At 47.0% G+C, this 17727-nt stretch overlaps 1 protein-coding gene across 3 annotated transcripts in view; it reads right to left on the minus strand.

Annotated features, from left to right (window-relative positions):
* LOC140385210 (sperm-associated antigen 1-like) overlaps positions 1 to 17727 on the minus strand; it is a 225029-nt gene that overhangs the window by 38172 nt on the left and 169130 nt on the right. For all 3 annotated transcript variants that reach the window (XM_072467111.1, XM_072467112.1, XM_072467110.1), the window contains 2 exons: positions 8489 to 8661; positions 4528 to 4669 (listed from right to left, as the gene is read on the minus strand). In XM_072467111.1, coding sequence (XP_072323212.1) covers positions 4528 to 4669; positions 8489 to 8661 — 315 coding nt within the window. The remainder of the gene's footprint in view (positions 1 to 4527; positions 4670 to 8488; positions 8662 to 17727) is intronic.

Below are 17727 nucleotides of genomic sequence, written 5' to 3' on the forward strand. Positions count from 1 at the left end.
GAACAAAAACCTCGTAAGGACCACCATTTTGACCGACTGCACCCTACCCGCCAACAAGAGCATGTCCCATCTTTTAAAATCCTTCTCCAATTGCTCCACCACCCTCGTCAAATTCAGTTTATGTAGGGCCCCCCAACTTCTGGCTATCTGGATCCCCAGATACCGAAAACTCCTCTCCGCCCTCCTCAGCGGCAGGTCCCCTATCCCTCTTTCTTGGTCCCCTGCCTGTAATACAAAAAGCTCACTCTTCTCTACATTAAGCTTGTAGCCCGAGAACTCTCCAAACTCCTTCAGAGTCTGCATGACCTCCACCATCCCCTCCATTGGGTCCGCCATGTATAGCAGCAGGTCATCCGCATATAGCGATACCCGATGCTCCTCTCCCCCGCGGACTATTCCCCTCCATTTCTGAGACTCCCTAAGTGATATGGCCAAGGGTTCGATCGCCAATGCAAACAACAGGGGGGACAGGGGGCACCCCTGTCTCGTCCCTCGGTACAGCCGAAAGTACTCCGACCTCCGCCGGTTCGTCACTACACTCGCCACCGGGGCGCTGTAAAGGAGCTTAACCCATCTAATAAACCCTCCCCCGAACCCAAACCTGCGCAATACCTCCCAGAGGTACTCCCACTCTACTCGGTCAAAGGCTTTTTCCACGTCCATAGCTGCCACTATCACCGCCTCTCCCTCCTCCGATGTCATCATTATCACGTTTAAGAGCCGCCACACATTGGTATTTAACTGCCTGCCCTTTACGAATCCCGTTTGGTCCTCGTGAATCACCCCCGGGACACAGTCCTCAATCCTAGTGGCCAGTACCTTCGCCAATAGCTTAGTATCCACATTGAGGAGCGAAATCGGCCTGTACGATCCACATTGCAGTGGATCCTTGTCTCGCTTTAGAATCAAGGAGATTGTCGCCTCCGACATTGTCTGGGGCAGGGTTCCCTCCTCTCTTGCCTCGTTGAAGGTCCTCACTAGTAGCGGGACCAGCAGGTCCACATATTTTCTATAGAATTCCACCAGGAACCCGTCCGGCCCCGGGGCCTTCCCCGCCTGCATGCTCCCCCAAACCCTTACTCAACTCCTCCAACCCAATTGGTGCCCCCAAACCAACCGCCTCCTGCTCCTCCACCCTCGGGAACCCCAGCTGGTCCAGGAATCGCCTCATCCCCCCTTCCCCCCCTGGGGGCTGGGATCTGTACAGCTCTTCATAGAAGTCCTTGAATACCTTATTTATTTTTGTTGCATTTTGAACCGTGGCTCCCCTTCCATCTTTGATTCCCCCTATTTCCCTCGCTGCCGCCCTCTTACGGAACTGGTGCGCAGCATCCGACTAGCCTTTTCCCCGTACTCGTAAGTCGCCCCTTGCGCCTTCCTCCAATGTGCCTCCGCCTTGCCCGTGGTCAGCAGGTCAAACTCCGTCTGGAGCCGTCGTCTTTCCCCAAGTAATTTTTCCTCCAGGGCCTCTGCGTATCTCCTGTCCACTCGCAAGATCTCCCCCACTAACCTCTCCCTTTCCATTCCCTCTGTCTTCTCCCTATGAGCCCTGATGGAGATCAGCTCTCCCCTGATCACCGCCTCCCATACCACCCCCACTCGCACCTCCCCGTTGTCGTTGGCCTCCAAGTACCTTTTGATACACCCCCTCATTTTCCCACACACCACCTCGTCCGCCAGCAGTCCCACATCCAGCCGCCACAGTGGGCGTTGGTCCCTCTCCTCTCCCAGCTCCAGTTCCACCCATTGCGGGGCATGGTCCGAAACGGCTATGGCCGAATACTCCGTCCCCTCCACTCTCGGGATGAGCGCCCTGCCCAGAACAAAGAAATCTATCCGGGAGTAAGCCTTATGACAACCTACCACTCACCATCACATATCTCCCTCCATTATCCGCTACGATAGTCTTGGCCTCAAATGACACATGCTTTCCCACCAGAATTGCCACCCCTCTATTTTTTGTGTCCAATCCCGAGCAAAATACCTGTCCTACCCATCCCTTTCTTAACCTGACCTGGTCCGCCACCTTCAGGTGTGTCTCTTGGAGCATTGCCACGCCTGCCTTCAGTCCCTTCAAGTGCGCGAACACTCAAGCCCGCTTCACCGGCCCATTCAGGCCCCTCACGTTCCACGTTATCAGCCGGACTGGAGGGACTTTCTTGTCACGCGCGGGAAAGACAACCCCGCGCTTTCCAAAGCCTGCTGGACCAACATGTTGAGGATCCAACTATAGAAGACCATCCTAGATTGTATATTGTTTTATTTTATAAATTGACAGTACCCAATTAATTATTTTTCCAATTAAGGGGCAATTTAGCGTGACCAATTCACCTAGCCTGCACATCTTTTTGGGTTGTGGGGGTGAAACCCTCGCAGACATGGAAAGAATGTGCAAACTCCACAGGGATAGCGACCCCGGGTCCGGGATCAAACCCGGGTCCTCGGTGCCATGAGGCAGCAGTAGCAACCACTGTGCCACCGTGCTGCCCGCGACCCTGCTATTAAATGGAATTATTTTTTTTGGCCTCGGCGAGGAACGCCCCACAGAGGCTGCACTTACCTTCATTTACTGTACGGACAAGCTGAGCTGACAGTGAGGGTGTGATCCAGATTGCGAGATTACAACGGCCTTGTCGCGTCACCGGTTGGGCGTGACGAGGCTGTTCGATTGGGCCCTAAGTGTTGATGCCGGGACTGAATTTTGTGAAGCTCGCTTTCCCATTGGGGGTGCTATTCAGGACATGGTAATGGACCAGCACCCTGCTGGCGCGAATTCCAAACAATTCTGTTCCAGTTTGGAGTTAGCGCCAAAGAGCCTGGCAGCTGAAGCTGTTCTTAAGTGCTCCACTTAACACATACTCACTGCAGCCACCAAGATGGCTCAGAGACCTTCCCCCTGAGGTCGGTGTCCGAGGTGGACCCACACCTCCATGCCAGTGAGAAGCGGAGGGCCACCCTCTTCCCCAACGTGGGCCACAGACTCAAGCCTGCCCTCCTGAACACTGCCTGGGAGGTGGTGGCAGAGGCACCAGCGCTTCCAGTCTCACCAGGAGGAGACTGCTGGTGATCCAGAGGGGTGGGGGTTATTGGCGAGTTCTCTGCCCTGAGTAGAACCCAAGAGGCCTTGAGCATAACATCTACTTTATCAAAGATCCTTGAAAGTGCTTTTCAACATGACAAAGCTGGTATGTGCAACAACTAGTGATTGCTGTTACCAGAGTCCAATGAAATATAACTTAGAAATATATGTGCATACAGGGTTGTTGTGAAGATTCACCCCCATTTATTGAGGATGCCTTGGAAGTCCTGCTGCAGGAGGGGCTGGTTTAGCACAGTGGGCTAAACAGCTGGCTTGTAATACACAAGGCGGCCAGCAGCGTGGGTTCAATTCCCGTACCGGCCTCCCCGAACAGGCACCAGAATGTGGCGACCAGGGGCTTTTCACAGTAACTTCATTGAAGCCTACTTGTGACAATAAGCGATTAATATTATTAGGACGCATAGCAAATGAGCATGAGTCTCAGTGTAGAAGAGGGGGGAACCTGTCAACATAAGCAACATAAACTTAATTTTTATAAATTTAATTTCAACTGTCCAGCCCGAGCTTAAGTCACATTATGAGTGGGGTGAGTATTCAGTGTGAAAATTGGCAAAAGAATGTGACATTTGGCACATGGCCAATTAACGTAATTTTTGAGATTATAAATGAAAGCTGGTTTGTTATGACAATGCAAAACTGGTACACATGCCTACAGGCCTGATTTTAAAATCTACATTTACCCCTATGCGCCTCCATACTGTCAGGAGAGCTGTGCAATTTCAGATCATGCCTCTTTGACTTCATAGAATTTACAGTGCAGAAGGAGGCCATTCGGCCCATCAAGTCTGCACCAGCTCTTGGAAAGAGCACCCTACCCAAGCCCACACCACCCTATCCCCATAACCCAGTAACCCCATTCAACCAACAGTAAGGGCAATTTTGGACACTAAGGGCAATTTAGCATGGCCAATCCACCTAACCTGCACATCTCTGGACTGTGGGAGGAAACCGGAGCACCCGGAGGAAACCCACGCACACACGGGGCGAACGTGCAGACTCCACACAGACAGTGACCCAGCTGGGAATCAAACCTGGGACCCTGGAGCTGTAAAGCAATTGTGCTAACCACTATGTTACCGTGCTGCCCTAATTTACTTGCACCATGTTGTCACAAGAAGTACAGTACGGCAACTAAAGTAATCATTAATGATAAACATATGGTTCTTCATGTCAGCATTTGAGGAAAAACTGACTTGAGAGGGAGGGATTAATTTACAGGAGGCATACAGCTGTTACTCACTTCAAACTCTATATTATTGTGCCTAAAGGATATTTAGGGTTGAATAGGAGTTAAGAGTTCAAACAGCTAGGGTGTGTTTTGTTAAGCTTTCATGCCACTCCTGTGAGTCAGCTACCATGAGGCCTTCTTCCTTTCCATATACTATGAAATTATAGGTATTAATAGAATTGGAGGTTATATTTCTTACCTGTTTGTGTAAACTGTACATTCATTGGATTTCAGTTTTAAACATTCACTGTACTTAGCAATGGCTTCTTTGTACTGGGTCTTTTTCACAAAACTGTTCCCTTCCTGCTTCAAGGAAATAAAATTATCTTCTGCATTTTTACCTGAAAGAAATGCATACAAAACATAAACTTCAATAACAAATGATCTGAGTGGTTCAAGATTTTCAAGTGCTTTGCTGCATATCTAACTGTCCTTTAGAAAGCAATCAGAATGTTTATTATACATAGGAATGTAGAACGATTTACAGCATAGGAGTTATTTGGTCCATTTTACACATCATGTGCCGACCAAAAAAGTATATCTGCGTAATCTTACCTTCTAACTCTTGGTCTGTAGCACTGTAGTTTATAGTACCAAACAATTTTAAAAATTCATTGAGGGTTTCTGCCTTTACCGCCCCATTAAGTCAGTGAGTTCCAGGACGTGCATTCCTGCCTGCGTGAAAAGAATTACCCTATCCCCTCTGATTCTTCTACCAATTTTTAAAATCTATGATCCCTCATTATTGATCTCTTTACTAACAGAAATAGGTCCTTCCTATCCATTCTATCTAGGTTCCTCATAATTGTACACACTCCAATCAAATCTCTCTTCAATGCCTTCTATTCAAAAGAAAAGAATCCAAGACTATTTAATCTCTCCTCATAGCTATAACTTTCAATTTTTGGCAACATTCTTTTAAATCTGCTCTGTATCAACTCTAGTGCAACCACATCCCTGCTGAAATGTGGTGATCAGAACTATATACAATACTCCAGTTGTCGTCTAATTAATGTTCTATGCACTTCTGGCATAACCTCCCTAGTCGTACACTCTGTGCCTTGGTTAATAAAGAAAAATATCCTTTTTTGATTATCTTATCTATCTGTCCTGCTAACTTCAGAGTCTGTGAACATGCACTCCAATGTCCTTCCATTCCTACACTCCTTGGATTCCTATAATTTATTGTCCATTTCCTTTCTTTGTTTGTCCTCCACAGAACTTTAACTCACAATTTTCCAGATTGAATTCCATTTGCCATTTTACCTGCCAACCTGATATATAAACAATGACATCTTCCTGTAATGTACAACTTCCTTCATCATATCAACTACATGGCCAATTTCCTGTTGGCTGCAAACATCTTAATGATGTGCCCTACATTTAAGGCTCAATCATTGGTATATAACATGAATAGCAAGGGATCTACTGTAAACAGCCTTCCGGTCACAAAAATACCCGGCGACCATTACTCTTTCTTTCCTGCCACTGAGCCAATTTAGCATGCAATTTCCCACTTTCCCTTGGATCCCATGAGACTTCTTTATTCTTTCAAGAGATGTGGGTGTAACTAACAAGGCCAGCATTTGTTTCCCATTCCTAATTGCCTTTAAATGGAGTTGCTTGCTAGACCAGAGGGCAGTTAACCACAGTACTGTAGGCCTGGAATCACATGTCAGCCAGGATAGGTAAAGATGCCAGATTTTCTTCCTTAAAGGACATTAGTGAACCAGGTGGGTTTTTACAACAATTGATAATAGCTGTCATGGTCATTGTGGCGATTGACTCTTTGAAGAGGCCCAACAGTGATTTGTGGCCAGAAACAACGGGAAAGTGATTAATTCTTGAACAGTTTATTTCAGGATTTTTCATTAGTGAAATAATGGTGAATTTTGAGGGCTGCAGTAATACTTTTACAGTTTTACAAATACTTGGAATTCATGGTGAATACAATGTTTATTTGGAGTTAGTAGAATCTGTGGGCTGCACGGTAGCATTGTGGATAGCACAATTGCTTCACAGCTCCAGGGTCCCAGGTTTGATTCCGGCTTGGGTCACTGTCCGTGCGGAGTCTGCACATCCTCCCGGTGTGTGCGTGGGTTTCCTCCGGGTGCTCCGGTTTCCTCCCAGTCCAAAGATGTACAGGTTAGGTGGATTGGCCATGATAAATTGCCCTTAAGTGTCCAAAATTGCCCTTAGTGTTGGGTGGGGTTACTGGGTTATGGGGATAGGGTGGAGGTGTTGACCTTGGGTAGGGTGCTCTTTCCAAGAGCCGGTGCAGACTCGATGGGCCGAATGGCCTCCTTCTGCACTGTAAATTCTATGATAAATCTATCTCTGCACAACCTAGTACAGTAGTGTCCAGTTGTTGAGAAGTAAAGACCAATTTACATGTAGTTATTTTATGTATCCTCTCATAATGATAGGGAGTTGAAAATATTCATTTTAAGCAAGAGTATCAATGCTCGCTGTTATTTGCATGTAAAGTATTCAAAACATTATTTTTCAAATACCGAATAAGAAATAACAGCTATGCACAATGCTATTAAAATTTATTTTGAGGAGTTCACTTCCTCATTAGTAACCGGGGGCAGGATTCTCCCCTACCCGACGGGTGGGGGGTCCCGGCGATATGGAGCGGCGGGAACCACTCCGGCGTCGGGCTACCCCAAGGTAGTCCGCACCTTTAGGAGCCAAACCCTCACCTTGAGGGGCTAGGCCCGCGCCGGAGCGGTTTCCGCTCCACCGGCTGGCGGGTAAGGCCTTGGCGCCACGCCACCCGGGGCCGACAGGTTTTCGCCGGGCGACGCGGTTCCGCGCATGCGCGGGAGCGTCAGCTGACGTCATCCCTGCGCATGCGCAGGGGAGGGGGTCTCTTCCGCCTCCGCCATAGTGAAGACCATGGCGAAGGCGGAAGAAAAAGAGTGCCCCCACGGCACAGGCCCGCCCGCGGATCGGTGGGCCCAGATCGTGGGCCAGGCCACCGTGGGGGCACCCCCCGGGGCCAGATCGCTCCCCCCCCCCCCCACCCAGGACCCCGGAGCCCGCCCGCGCCACCTTGTCCCGCCGTTCAAAATGTGGTTTAATCCACGCTGGTGGGACAGGCATTCCAGCAGTGGGACTTCGGCCCATCGCGGGCCGGAGAATCGGCGGGGGTGGGTCTGCCGACCGGCGCGATTCCCGCCTCCGCCGAATCTCTGGTGGCGGGGCGGGATTCACGCCAGCCCCCGGCGATTCTCCGACCCGTCGGGGGGGGTGGGCGGAGAATCCTGCCCCAGCTCTCTAGGCCCCATGCCCTAGTTTTCCTCCTTGGATACCAATGCCTCTCCCCTCCCTCTCGTTCAGGACACTCTTTAAAGTCCCACCCTTTTGACCAAATCTTTGGCCAAAACTCTTACTACATCCTTTTCTGATTGACAATTTATTTCTGTCTGATTATGCTTTTGTGAAGTATAAAGGAGCTATATAAATGAAAGTTACTGTTTTGGAGTTTTAAAAAAGATGCACTGCAACATCCTCTTTATACCAGATATCAAGTTAAGAAAGAACTTGCAATTTTGCAAACATCTTACATGGTCTCAGGACATCTCCAAGTACTTCACAACCAGAAAATTACATTTAAAGTGCAGTTATTATTGTTTTGTGACAAATGTGGCAGCCAATGTGCCCCCAGCAAAGTCCCACAAACAATACTTGAGATAAAAGGCAAGTTGATCTATTTTGGTGTTGTTGCTTTTGAGCTAAATGTTAGCCGGGACACAGAGAGAACATCACTGCTCTTCTTCAGACAATGACACAAGATCTTTCATGTCCATTGGAATAGACATTTCCGTTTAAGTCTCACTCAAAAGTTGGCACCTCTGACAGTGCATTCCACCTGCAGCAGTGCACTAAAGTATTGGCCTGGATTATGTATTCAGCTTCTGCAGTGAGATTCAGGACTGATGTTGTTGATCCAAGCTGACTCCAGTTAGTAATTTGACGGTAAGTGATAGGTTAAGTTGTCCTGGGCTAAACTCAGTCTTTTGTTTCAGGTGTGACAGTAACTATTTGTTCCAGCCATCAAAGCAAATTTCAATATATGATGAGCTCAAGATTTCAATAATCAATCCAAAATATTTGCAATGATATCAATTATATGTGAGGTGCTTTGCCATTACCATGGTCTGGCGATGTGTACTGATTTTCCTTGGTTGTCTGGGTTTCGTTTCCAGCAGATGATATAGGATCTTTCTCCCATCTATGTAGTTGTGCAGAAAAAGGGACTACAGGGATAGGTGACACCTTTTCTCTCCATTTTGTGCCATCTTCTTCTATTAGAGTCTTAGTTATCCTGTAAAGGCAAATTTCATGGTTACGGAAAACAGTTTTAAATTGTCTAAAGGATATTTCTAGAAAATATATTCTTTAGTGTAGATCTGAGTGGTGCAAAGCTAATTTCTGAGCATAAATTGGGAAAGCTTGACTGTAAAATTGGGTAGGCATCTAAAATGCTTGATCTTCTCACAATCAGATGTGCCCAGGCTCATGTATTTACCAGTTTGTAGGTGGATTTACAAATGAATGCATAATCATAGCGTTAACAAATTTACAGTGCAGAAAGAGGCCATTCGGCCCATCGAGTCTGCACCGGCCCTTGGAAAGAGTACCCTACCCAAGCCCACACCTCCACCCTGTTCCCGTAACTCCACCCAACCTATTTTTGGGACACGAAGGGCAATTTAGCATGGCCAATCCACCTAACTTGCATATCTTTGGACTGGGAGGAAACCGGAGCACCCGGAGCAACCCACACAGACATGGGGAGAACATGCAGACTCCGCACAGACAGTGGTCCAAGCTGGGAATTGAACCTGGGACCCTGGAGCTGTGAAGCAACTGTGCTAACCACTGTACTACTGTGCTGCCCGTATAATCATATCATAATGTCACAAATCCTTTTCCATCATTTCATGATACAAAAGATAACAACATGAAACATGGTTCCAGTTAGAGGATAAATAATACAGTATTGAACAAATTTGTATTACTGGGCATTAGCAGGCAAAGGCATAAAAGGTGTATGCATTTCCCCGCTCTTGCACGAACAACTGATTTGTATCTGCTGGTGGTCTTGCCAGCATCAGACTGCACGTAATGACAGGAGAAAGATATCTGTTTGGCTCTAATTTTTTCGGAATCAGCAGTGGTTTGGCACTCAGGCTTTCGGATGGGTGTTCATTGCTCTCCCAGCTCTCCTGTGGCTATTTTCCTGTTTACAATTCTCAAGCAGCTGTTGCTGCTCTTCTTGTTCCCTTGTGGTTGCTCCTTACACTACCTCATCTTCTCCCTGTTCTCTCACAGCTTGTGGCTACTTTCCCACGACTTTATGCAATGAACTGCAATTCTCCTATATCCTTTTCACAGCACTCTTGTAGCTTCTGGGTACTTTCCTAGGGCTTCTCATCTCCTCCCAACCAAACTCTTTTAGTATTACATTTTGATTCATTGCTATTTGCAGTGACAAAATTGTGAAAGAGAAAAGCTCTAAAATTCAACATCTAAATATTTAAAAATAGAATAGAAAGTAGGCTTTTTAAAACAGGTACTATATCCTCCTTGATAGATTTTCAGTTTTAAGACTATATAAAATTCTGGAGTGAGGAAAGGCTATTTGATCCAGACTGTAGGTATGATTACGCCATTGTGGACATCACCCCAACACCAAGCAGGGCTTGTAGCCCAGATGTCCAGCTGAATTTTATAGCAAGGTTTCATTTGTTTTTGTATTCTCTTTCCTAGCCAGCAGTCATATTGAAGAGCTGATTGGCTGTTAGGCAGGAAGGACAGCTGCACCAGGCTGCAGACAGGGATTGGAGAGGAGGGAGAGATCATGGGTTGGGGCGAAAATCACGGGCCAGAATGAACATTGAGGAATGGAAAAGGAAGCAGGTAAGATTGATGGGAATGAGTGGAAGCACTCCTACTCCTCCGAGCCCACGTGCAGCGGTGCACAGGCACTTAACTGCTGGACTCAGCCCTTCTTGCTCTTATTCAGCAGCTGGGTTTGGGAAACTTAGCTCGTGGACGTTAAAAGCAAAATTGTGGATAATTTTGAAATGTGCAGTCCCATTTAAGTATTTAATTTACATACTTCATAGATCCACTAAGGTGCAGGAGGCCATTTAGCCCATCGAGTCTGCACTGACCCTCCTATCTGGACCCACGACCCCCACCCTAACCCCATAACCTCACCTAACCTTTTGGACACCAAGGGGCAATTTATCATGGCCAATCCACTTAATCTGCACATCTTTGGACCATGTGAGGAAAACCGAGAACCCAGAGGAAATCCATGCAGACACCGGGAGAATGTGCAAACTCCACACAGACAGTCACGCAAAGTCAGAACTGGACCTTAATCTCTGAAGCTGTGGGCAGCAGTGCTAACCTCTGTACCACCCAATTGTCATAGGAGAGCAGGATTTCCCCCAATCTCCATAAGTATAACTGGAAGTGGGCACATTAGTCGAGTGTCAGATTTTTGAATTTTGAACCAGCTCCTCCTGCTCCACACTGCCGCCCGCCCCCACCCACAAATTACCCTGCAACGGTTTCGTCTTAAAAATAGGTGTTAAACTTTCAACCCCCCTTCTCAACATACATCAATCCAACTCTTTTGAAGGGATCAATTAACTCTATCATCTATCTTATCAAGAACTCTGTCCCATACATTGGTCACTGTTTTGGAGTAATAAAAGCATTTTTTGAATCTCTAACCGAGCACCTACTTACAAATTTTATATTTGTGTCATCCAGTATTATGTCCATTATCAAAATAAATAGCTTGTTTACTTCAACTGATAATTTATTTTGAGGAAGTAGATGTTGTCTCTCCCCAACAAAACAACTTACTTACTTACTTGAACCTCTCTTCATCAGTGAGGGCCCTAAGACTTAGAATCATAGAATCTCTACAGTGCAGGAGGAGGCCATTCGGCCCATCGACCCTCTGAGAGAACACACAACCTAGGTCCACTCCCCCATCCTATCCCTACAACCCCATAACCCACCTAACCTGCACATCTTTGGACACTAAGGGGCAATTTTAGCATGGTCAATCTGCCTAACCTGCACATCTTTGGACTGTGGGATGAAACTGGACCATCTGGAGGAAACCAGCGCAAACATGGCGAGAATGTGCAAACTCCACACAGTCACCCAAGATCGTAACTGAACCTGGTCCCTGGCACTGTAGGGCAGCAGTGCTAACCACTGTGCCACCAGGGTCAATCTTATCTGAACCCTTTATTGTGCAGCCAAATCCTTTTTGGAATATGATGACCAAAACCGTATACCTCTCATTAATGAGTAAATGTCACTTCAACTTGTCCCAATTTATAAATGCTCTCTAGATGCACCTCAATATCCTATTTTCTTTATTGGTAATTGTCAATCGGTGATTACTCCGAAATCCCTTTGCGTCTGGCAGTATATATCCTTTCATGCTGCATACTTGTTTCGCATTACCCGCTCCTATGTGCATTATTCATGTTAAAGTTCGCCACAGTTAAAAAAACATTATTTCTACCGTAATAACTTACTAGTGTTGATGCGAAATACATGTCTTCCCCATACTGTCACAGATCCACTGATGGGATCAATGGGTTTGCGAATCCAGTTCTGCCCCTTCTTGGTCCCATCAGGACTCTATTTTTGGTTGTGGTCCCTGAGCATGGTCATTTTAGGCTCATGGATCAATCTTCTCCTGGGTTTGAAGGAAAAACCATCCTTCTCCACAGGAACATTACTTTTTGAGATGAATTACCAGGCTCGTCTGGCAATCCTGCCATTCAGCCCAACACAGTTGGTAATAAGGGGCGAAATTCTCCACAAACGGCGCGATGTCCGCCGACTGGCGCCCAAAACGGCGCCAATCAGACGGGCATCGCGCCGCCCCAAAGGTGCGGAATGCTCCGCATCTTTGGGGGCCAAGCCCCAACATTGAGGGGCTAGGCCGGCGCCGGAGGGATTTCCGCCCTGCCAGCTGGCGGAAACGGCCTTTGTTGCCCCGCCAGCTGGCGCGGAAATGACATGTCGGGGCGGCGCATGCGCGGGAGCGTCAGCGGCCGCTGACAGTTTCCCGCGCATGCGCAGTGGGGAGAGTCTCTTCCGCCTCCGCCATGGTGGACACCGTTGCAGAGGCGGAAGGGAAAGAGTGCCCCCACGGCACAGGCCACCGTGGGGGCACCCCCCGGGGTCAGATCGCCCCGCGCCCCCCCCCCCCCCCCCCCCCCCCCCCCAGGACCCCGGAGCCCACCCACGCCGCCTTGTCCCACCGGTAAATACCTACTTTAATTTACACCGGCGGGACAGGCAATTTCTCGGCAGGACTTCGGCCCATTCGGGCCAGAGAATTGAGCGGGGGGGGCCCCGCCAACCGGCGCGGCCCGATTCCCGCCCCCGCCCAATCTCCGGTACCGGAGACTTCGGCAACCGGCGGGGGCGGGATTCACGGCGGCCAACGGCCATTCTCCGACCCGCTGGGGGGTCGGAGAATAACGCCCAAGTACACTTAGGATGCAGAGAATTTCTCACACAAAGTACCTTGTAACTTATTTCATTTGTACTTTTGAATGCTTAAAAGCAGATTAGTGATTCAAATTTTAACTACACCCAAAGCTGATGTGTTTAAATTGCCCATCGACATTAATACAAGAGAAGATTAACAGCTCTCCATTTTGGGATGAGATGTTAAATTCAAGCCCAATCTGTTTGCACAGGTGGATAGTAAAGATCCTACTGCACTATCAGAAGAACAGCAGGGAAATTCTTGCAATGATCTTTTCAATATTTTACCTTCACTCAACATCATTTTAAATAGACTGACATTAAGTGCTGTTTGTTGGACCTTGCGGAGAACAAATGGCTGCGTGTTTTTACATATTACGTTGGATTATGTAGGATATACGGCACAGAAAACAGCCATTTGGCCCAAACAGTTCATGCTGGTATTTATACTTCACTTGGGTGTTCCCCTACAAAGCACCAGTGATTGCTTTGCTGTATATGTGAAGTACTCATGGACATGTTGAGACAGGAGTCTGTTTCTGGTTTGCTTTCCAGCTGTCTCTTTTCTATAACAATGTTTTACTGTCTCTTTTCTGGAATGATATTTTACTGTTTGGGCATATTTATGATAAACCTAGTCTTTAATTTCATATTATTTGCATTTATAATGGTACGTTCCTTTCAAGTACCCAACATCCAAATCCAAAATATTTTATTTATACTGATCAGTCTTTCACAGCCTATAACAAGGAAGTATAGTTATAGCTAAGGGTTCTGAACTTTAACTCTCTTATTTTGTATAAGGAAATAAACCTCAAAATTCAGGGAAATAAGTCCACTAGAAAGCAGGAGACGGGGAAGTAGGAATCTTCCTGCCAGTGTAGAGTTTATTCTAAACTTCCTCATTCTTAATCTCTTACTGACAACAAAGCGCATCTCGTGGTGATCTGTCCAAGGGCTGTTTTCTCATTTCTCTGTGCCTCACAGACCTGTGTTTTAGTTTTTGTAAGAGCCTCCCATTTACAACTTCAATGGAAATTGAGCAATATGACAAGGAAAAGAATACATGAGGTGGTTTCCTATTGCTTCCTCATGAATGCTTAAAGGAAACACAGGTCCTCTTCCCGAAGGATCTACTGACTGGAAACATCTGTTGTCCCTTGAGTTTCCAGCTTTTCCACCATCACCAGTGACAATTTACTGGTTCTGCCACTGGTCATAATAATAAGAACCTTTTATTGTCAGAAGTATGAAGTTACTGTGAAAAGCCCCTAGTCGCCACAGTCCGGCGCCCGTTCGGGTAAGCTGGTATGGGAAATGAACCCGCGCTGCTGGCCTTGCTCTGCATCACAAACCAGCAGTCTAGTCCACTGAGCTAAACCAGCCCTAATGGCTCATAAACCTGAGCATGGGATCCTTACCTGGGCCTGGGGTAGAGAATGACCACTTCCGGAGGTCTCAAATGACCTGCCACACAAGCACGGGCTTAATGTTAAGGAGGGAGAGAAACCTGCTTGCAGCAGTGCCAACTTATATCCTGCATCAGCTTTTGGTCCGAGACATCCATTTTCAGAAGAAGGATGCCTTTCAGAGCATGAATCATTGGAATAAGCCTGGGAGACCGCACCACACAGCATGCCTTAACATGATGATACAGGTGGAAATGAATTTGAGCTTAATGTATGCATCCTTACATCACTCACTGTTATAGAACATAGAAAAATACAGCACAGAACAGGCCCTTCGGCCCACGATGTTGTGCCGAACCTTTGCCCTAGATTAATCATAGATTATCATAGAATTTACAGTGCAGAAGGAGGCCATTCGGCCCATTAAGTCTGCACCGGCTCTTGGAAAGAACACCCTACCCAAGGTCAACACCTCCACCCAACACTAAGGGCAATTTTGGACACTAAGGGCAATTTATCATGGCCAATCCACCTAACCTGCACATCTTTGGACTGTGGGAGGAAACCGGAGCACCCGGAGGAAACCCACGCACACACGGGGAGGATGTGCAGACTCCGCACAGACAGTGACCCAAGCCGGAATCGAACCTGGGACCCTGGAGCTGTGAAGCAATTGTGCTATCCACAATGCTACCGTGCTGCCCTTAAGAACAAATTAATCTACACCATATCATTCTACCGTAATCCACGTACCTATCCAATAGTTGTTTGAAGGTCCCTAATGTTTCCGACTCAACTACTTCCACAGGCAGTGCATTCCATGCCCCCACTACTCTCTGGGTAAAGAACCTACCTCTGACATCCCCCCTTTATCTTCCACCATTCACCTTAAATTTATGTCCCCTTGTAATGGTTTGTTCCACCCGGGAAAAAAGTCTCAGACTGTCTACTCTATCTATTCCCCTGATCATCTTATAAAGCTCTATCAAGTCACCCCTCATCCTTCTCCGTTCTAATGAGAAAAGGCCTAGCACCCTCAACCTTTCCTCGTAAGACCTACTTTCCATTCCAGGCAACATCCTGGTAAATATCCTTTGCACCTTTTCCAAAGCTTCCACATCCTTCCTAAAATGAGGTGACCAGAACTGTACACAGTACTCCAAATGTGGCCTGACCAAAGTTTTGTACAGCTGCATCATCACCTGCGGATGGACTCACTTTGGAGCGTCCGCGATGCTGAGGACGTCGTGGATAGCACGTTTAGCGAGTTGGTCACACCGCAGGTGAAAGGTACTGAGGGAGATAGTAAATGGGTGACCAAAAGACAGAGCAAGAGTAGGAAGGCAGTGCAGGTGTCCTCTGCGGTCATCTCCCTGCAAAACAGATATACCGCTTTGGATACTGTTGAGGGAGATGGCTCACCAGGGGAAAGCGGCAGCAGCCAGGTTCATGGCACCGTGGCTGGCTCTGCTGCGCAGCTGGGCAGGAAGAAGAATGGCAGGGCTATAGTGATAGGGGACTCAATTGTAAGGGGAATAGACAGGCGGTTCTGCGGACGAAATCGAGACTCCAGGATGGTATGTTGCCTCCCTGGTGCAAGGGTCAAGGATGTCTCGGAGCGGCTGCAGGACATTCTGGGGGGGGGGGGGGGGGGGAGGGTGAACAGCCAGCAGTCGTGGTGCACATAGGCACCAACGATATAGGTAGAAAACGGGACGAGGTCCTACAAGCTGAATTTAGGGAGCTAGGAGTTAAACTAAAAAGTAGGACCTCAAAGGTAGTAATCTCAGGATTGCTACCAGTGCCACGAGCTAGTCAGAGTAGGAATGTCAGGATAGAGAGGATGAATACGTGGCTCGAGAGATGGTGCAAGAGGGAGGGATTCAAATTCCTGGGACATTGGAACCGATTCTGGGGGAGGTGGGACCAGTACAAACCGGACGGTCTGCACCTGGGCAGGACTGGAACCGATGTCCTCGGGGGGGTGTTTGCTAGAGCTGTTGGGGAGAGTTTAAACTAATGTGGCAGGGGGATGGGAACCGATGCAGGAAGTTGGAAGGTAGTAAAACAGGGACAGTAATAAAAGGCAGTAAGGGGGAAAGTGTAAGGCAGAGAAGCCATAGTCAAAAATCAAAAAGGGCGACAGTACAAGGTGCAGTGACTGAGGGGAGCTCAGTGAATAGGACCAGGAATACTAAAAGAAATAAAATGGGAAGTGAAAACATTAATGGTAAGCGATGCGACAGGTTGTTACAGGAAGATGTGGGTTCGACGACAAGGAAAATTAGGAGAAAGGTTAAGAGGAAATATAACTTGGGAGAGGTTACTGATCGAGGTGTTAAGATTAAGAACAGAGGTAAAAAAGCCAACATAAGTGTACTTTACCTGAATGCTCGTAGTATTCGGAATAAGGTAAATGAGTTGATGGCGCAAATCATCGTGAATGACTATGATTTAGTGGCCATTACTGAAACATGGTTAAAGGATGGTCACGACTGGGAGTTAAATATCCGAGGGTATCAAACTTTTCGGAAGGACAGAGTGAATGGTAAGGGAGGTGGTGTAGCTCTGTTATTTAAGGATGACATCCGGGCAACAGTAAGGGATGATATCAGTGCTATGGAGGATAAGGTTGAATCCATTTGGGTGGAAATCAGGAATAGTAAGGCGAAAAAGTCACTGATAGGAGTAATCTATAGGCCACCAAATAGTAACATTATGGTGGGGCAGGCAATAAACAAATAAATAACAGATGCATGTAGAAATGGTACAGCAGTTATCATGGGGGATTTTAATCTACATGTTGATTGGTTTAACCAGGTTGGTCAAGGCAGCCTTGAGGAGGAGTTTATAGAATGTATCCGCGATAGTTTCCTAGAACAGTATGTAATGGAACCTACGAGGGAACAAGCGGTCCTAGATTTGGTCCTGTGTAATGAGACAGGATTGATTCAGGATCTCGTAGTAAGGGATCCTCTCGGAAGGAGCGATCACAATATGGTGGAATTTAAAATACAGGTGGAGGGTGAGAAGGTAAAATCAAGCACTAGTGTTTTGTGCATAAACAAAGGAGATTACAATGGGATGAGAGAAGAACTAGCTAAGGTAGACTGGGAGCAAAGACTTTATGGTGAAACAGTTGAGGAACAGTGGAGAACCTTCCAAGTGATTTTTCACAGTGCCCAGCAAAGGTTTATACCAACAAAAAGGAAGGACGGTAAAAAGAGGGAAAATCGATCGTGGATATCTAAGGAAATAAGGAAGAGTATCAAATTGAAGGAAAAAACATACAAAGTGGGAGACTAGAGGACTGGGAAATCTTTAGGGGGCAACAGGAAGCTACTAAAAAAGCTATAAAGAGTAAGATAGATTGTGAGAGTAAACTTGCTCAGAATATAAAAACAGATAGTAAAAGTTTCTATAAATACATAAAACAAAAA

The sequence above is a fragment of the Scyliorhinus torazame genome, chromosome 11 (assembly GCF_047496885.1).
Source record: "Scyliorhinus torazame isolate Kashiwa2021f chromosome 11, sScyTor2.1, whole genome shotgun sequence".
Taxonomy (NCBI): Eukaryota; Metazoa; Chordata; class Chondrichthyes; order Carcharhiniformes; family Scyliorhinidae; genus Scyliorhinus; species Scyliorhinus torazame.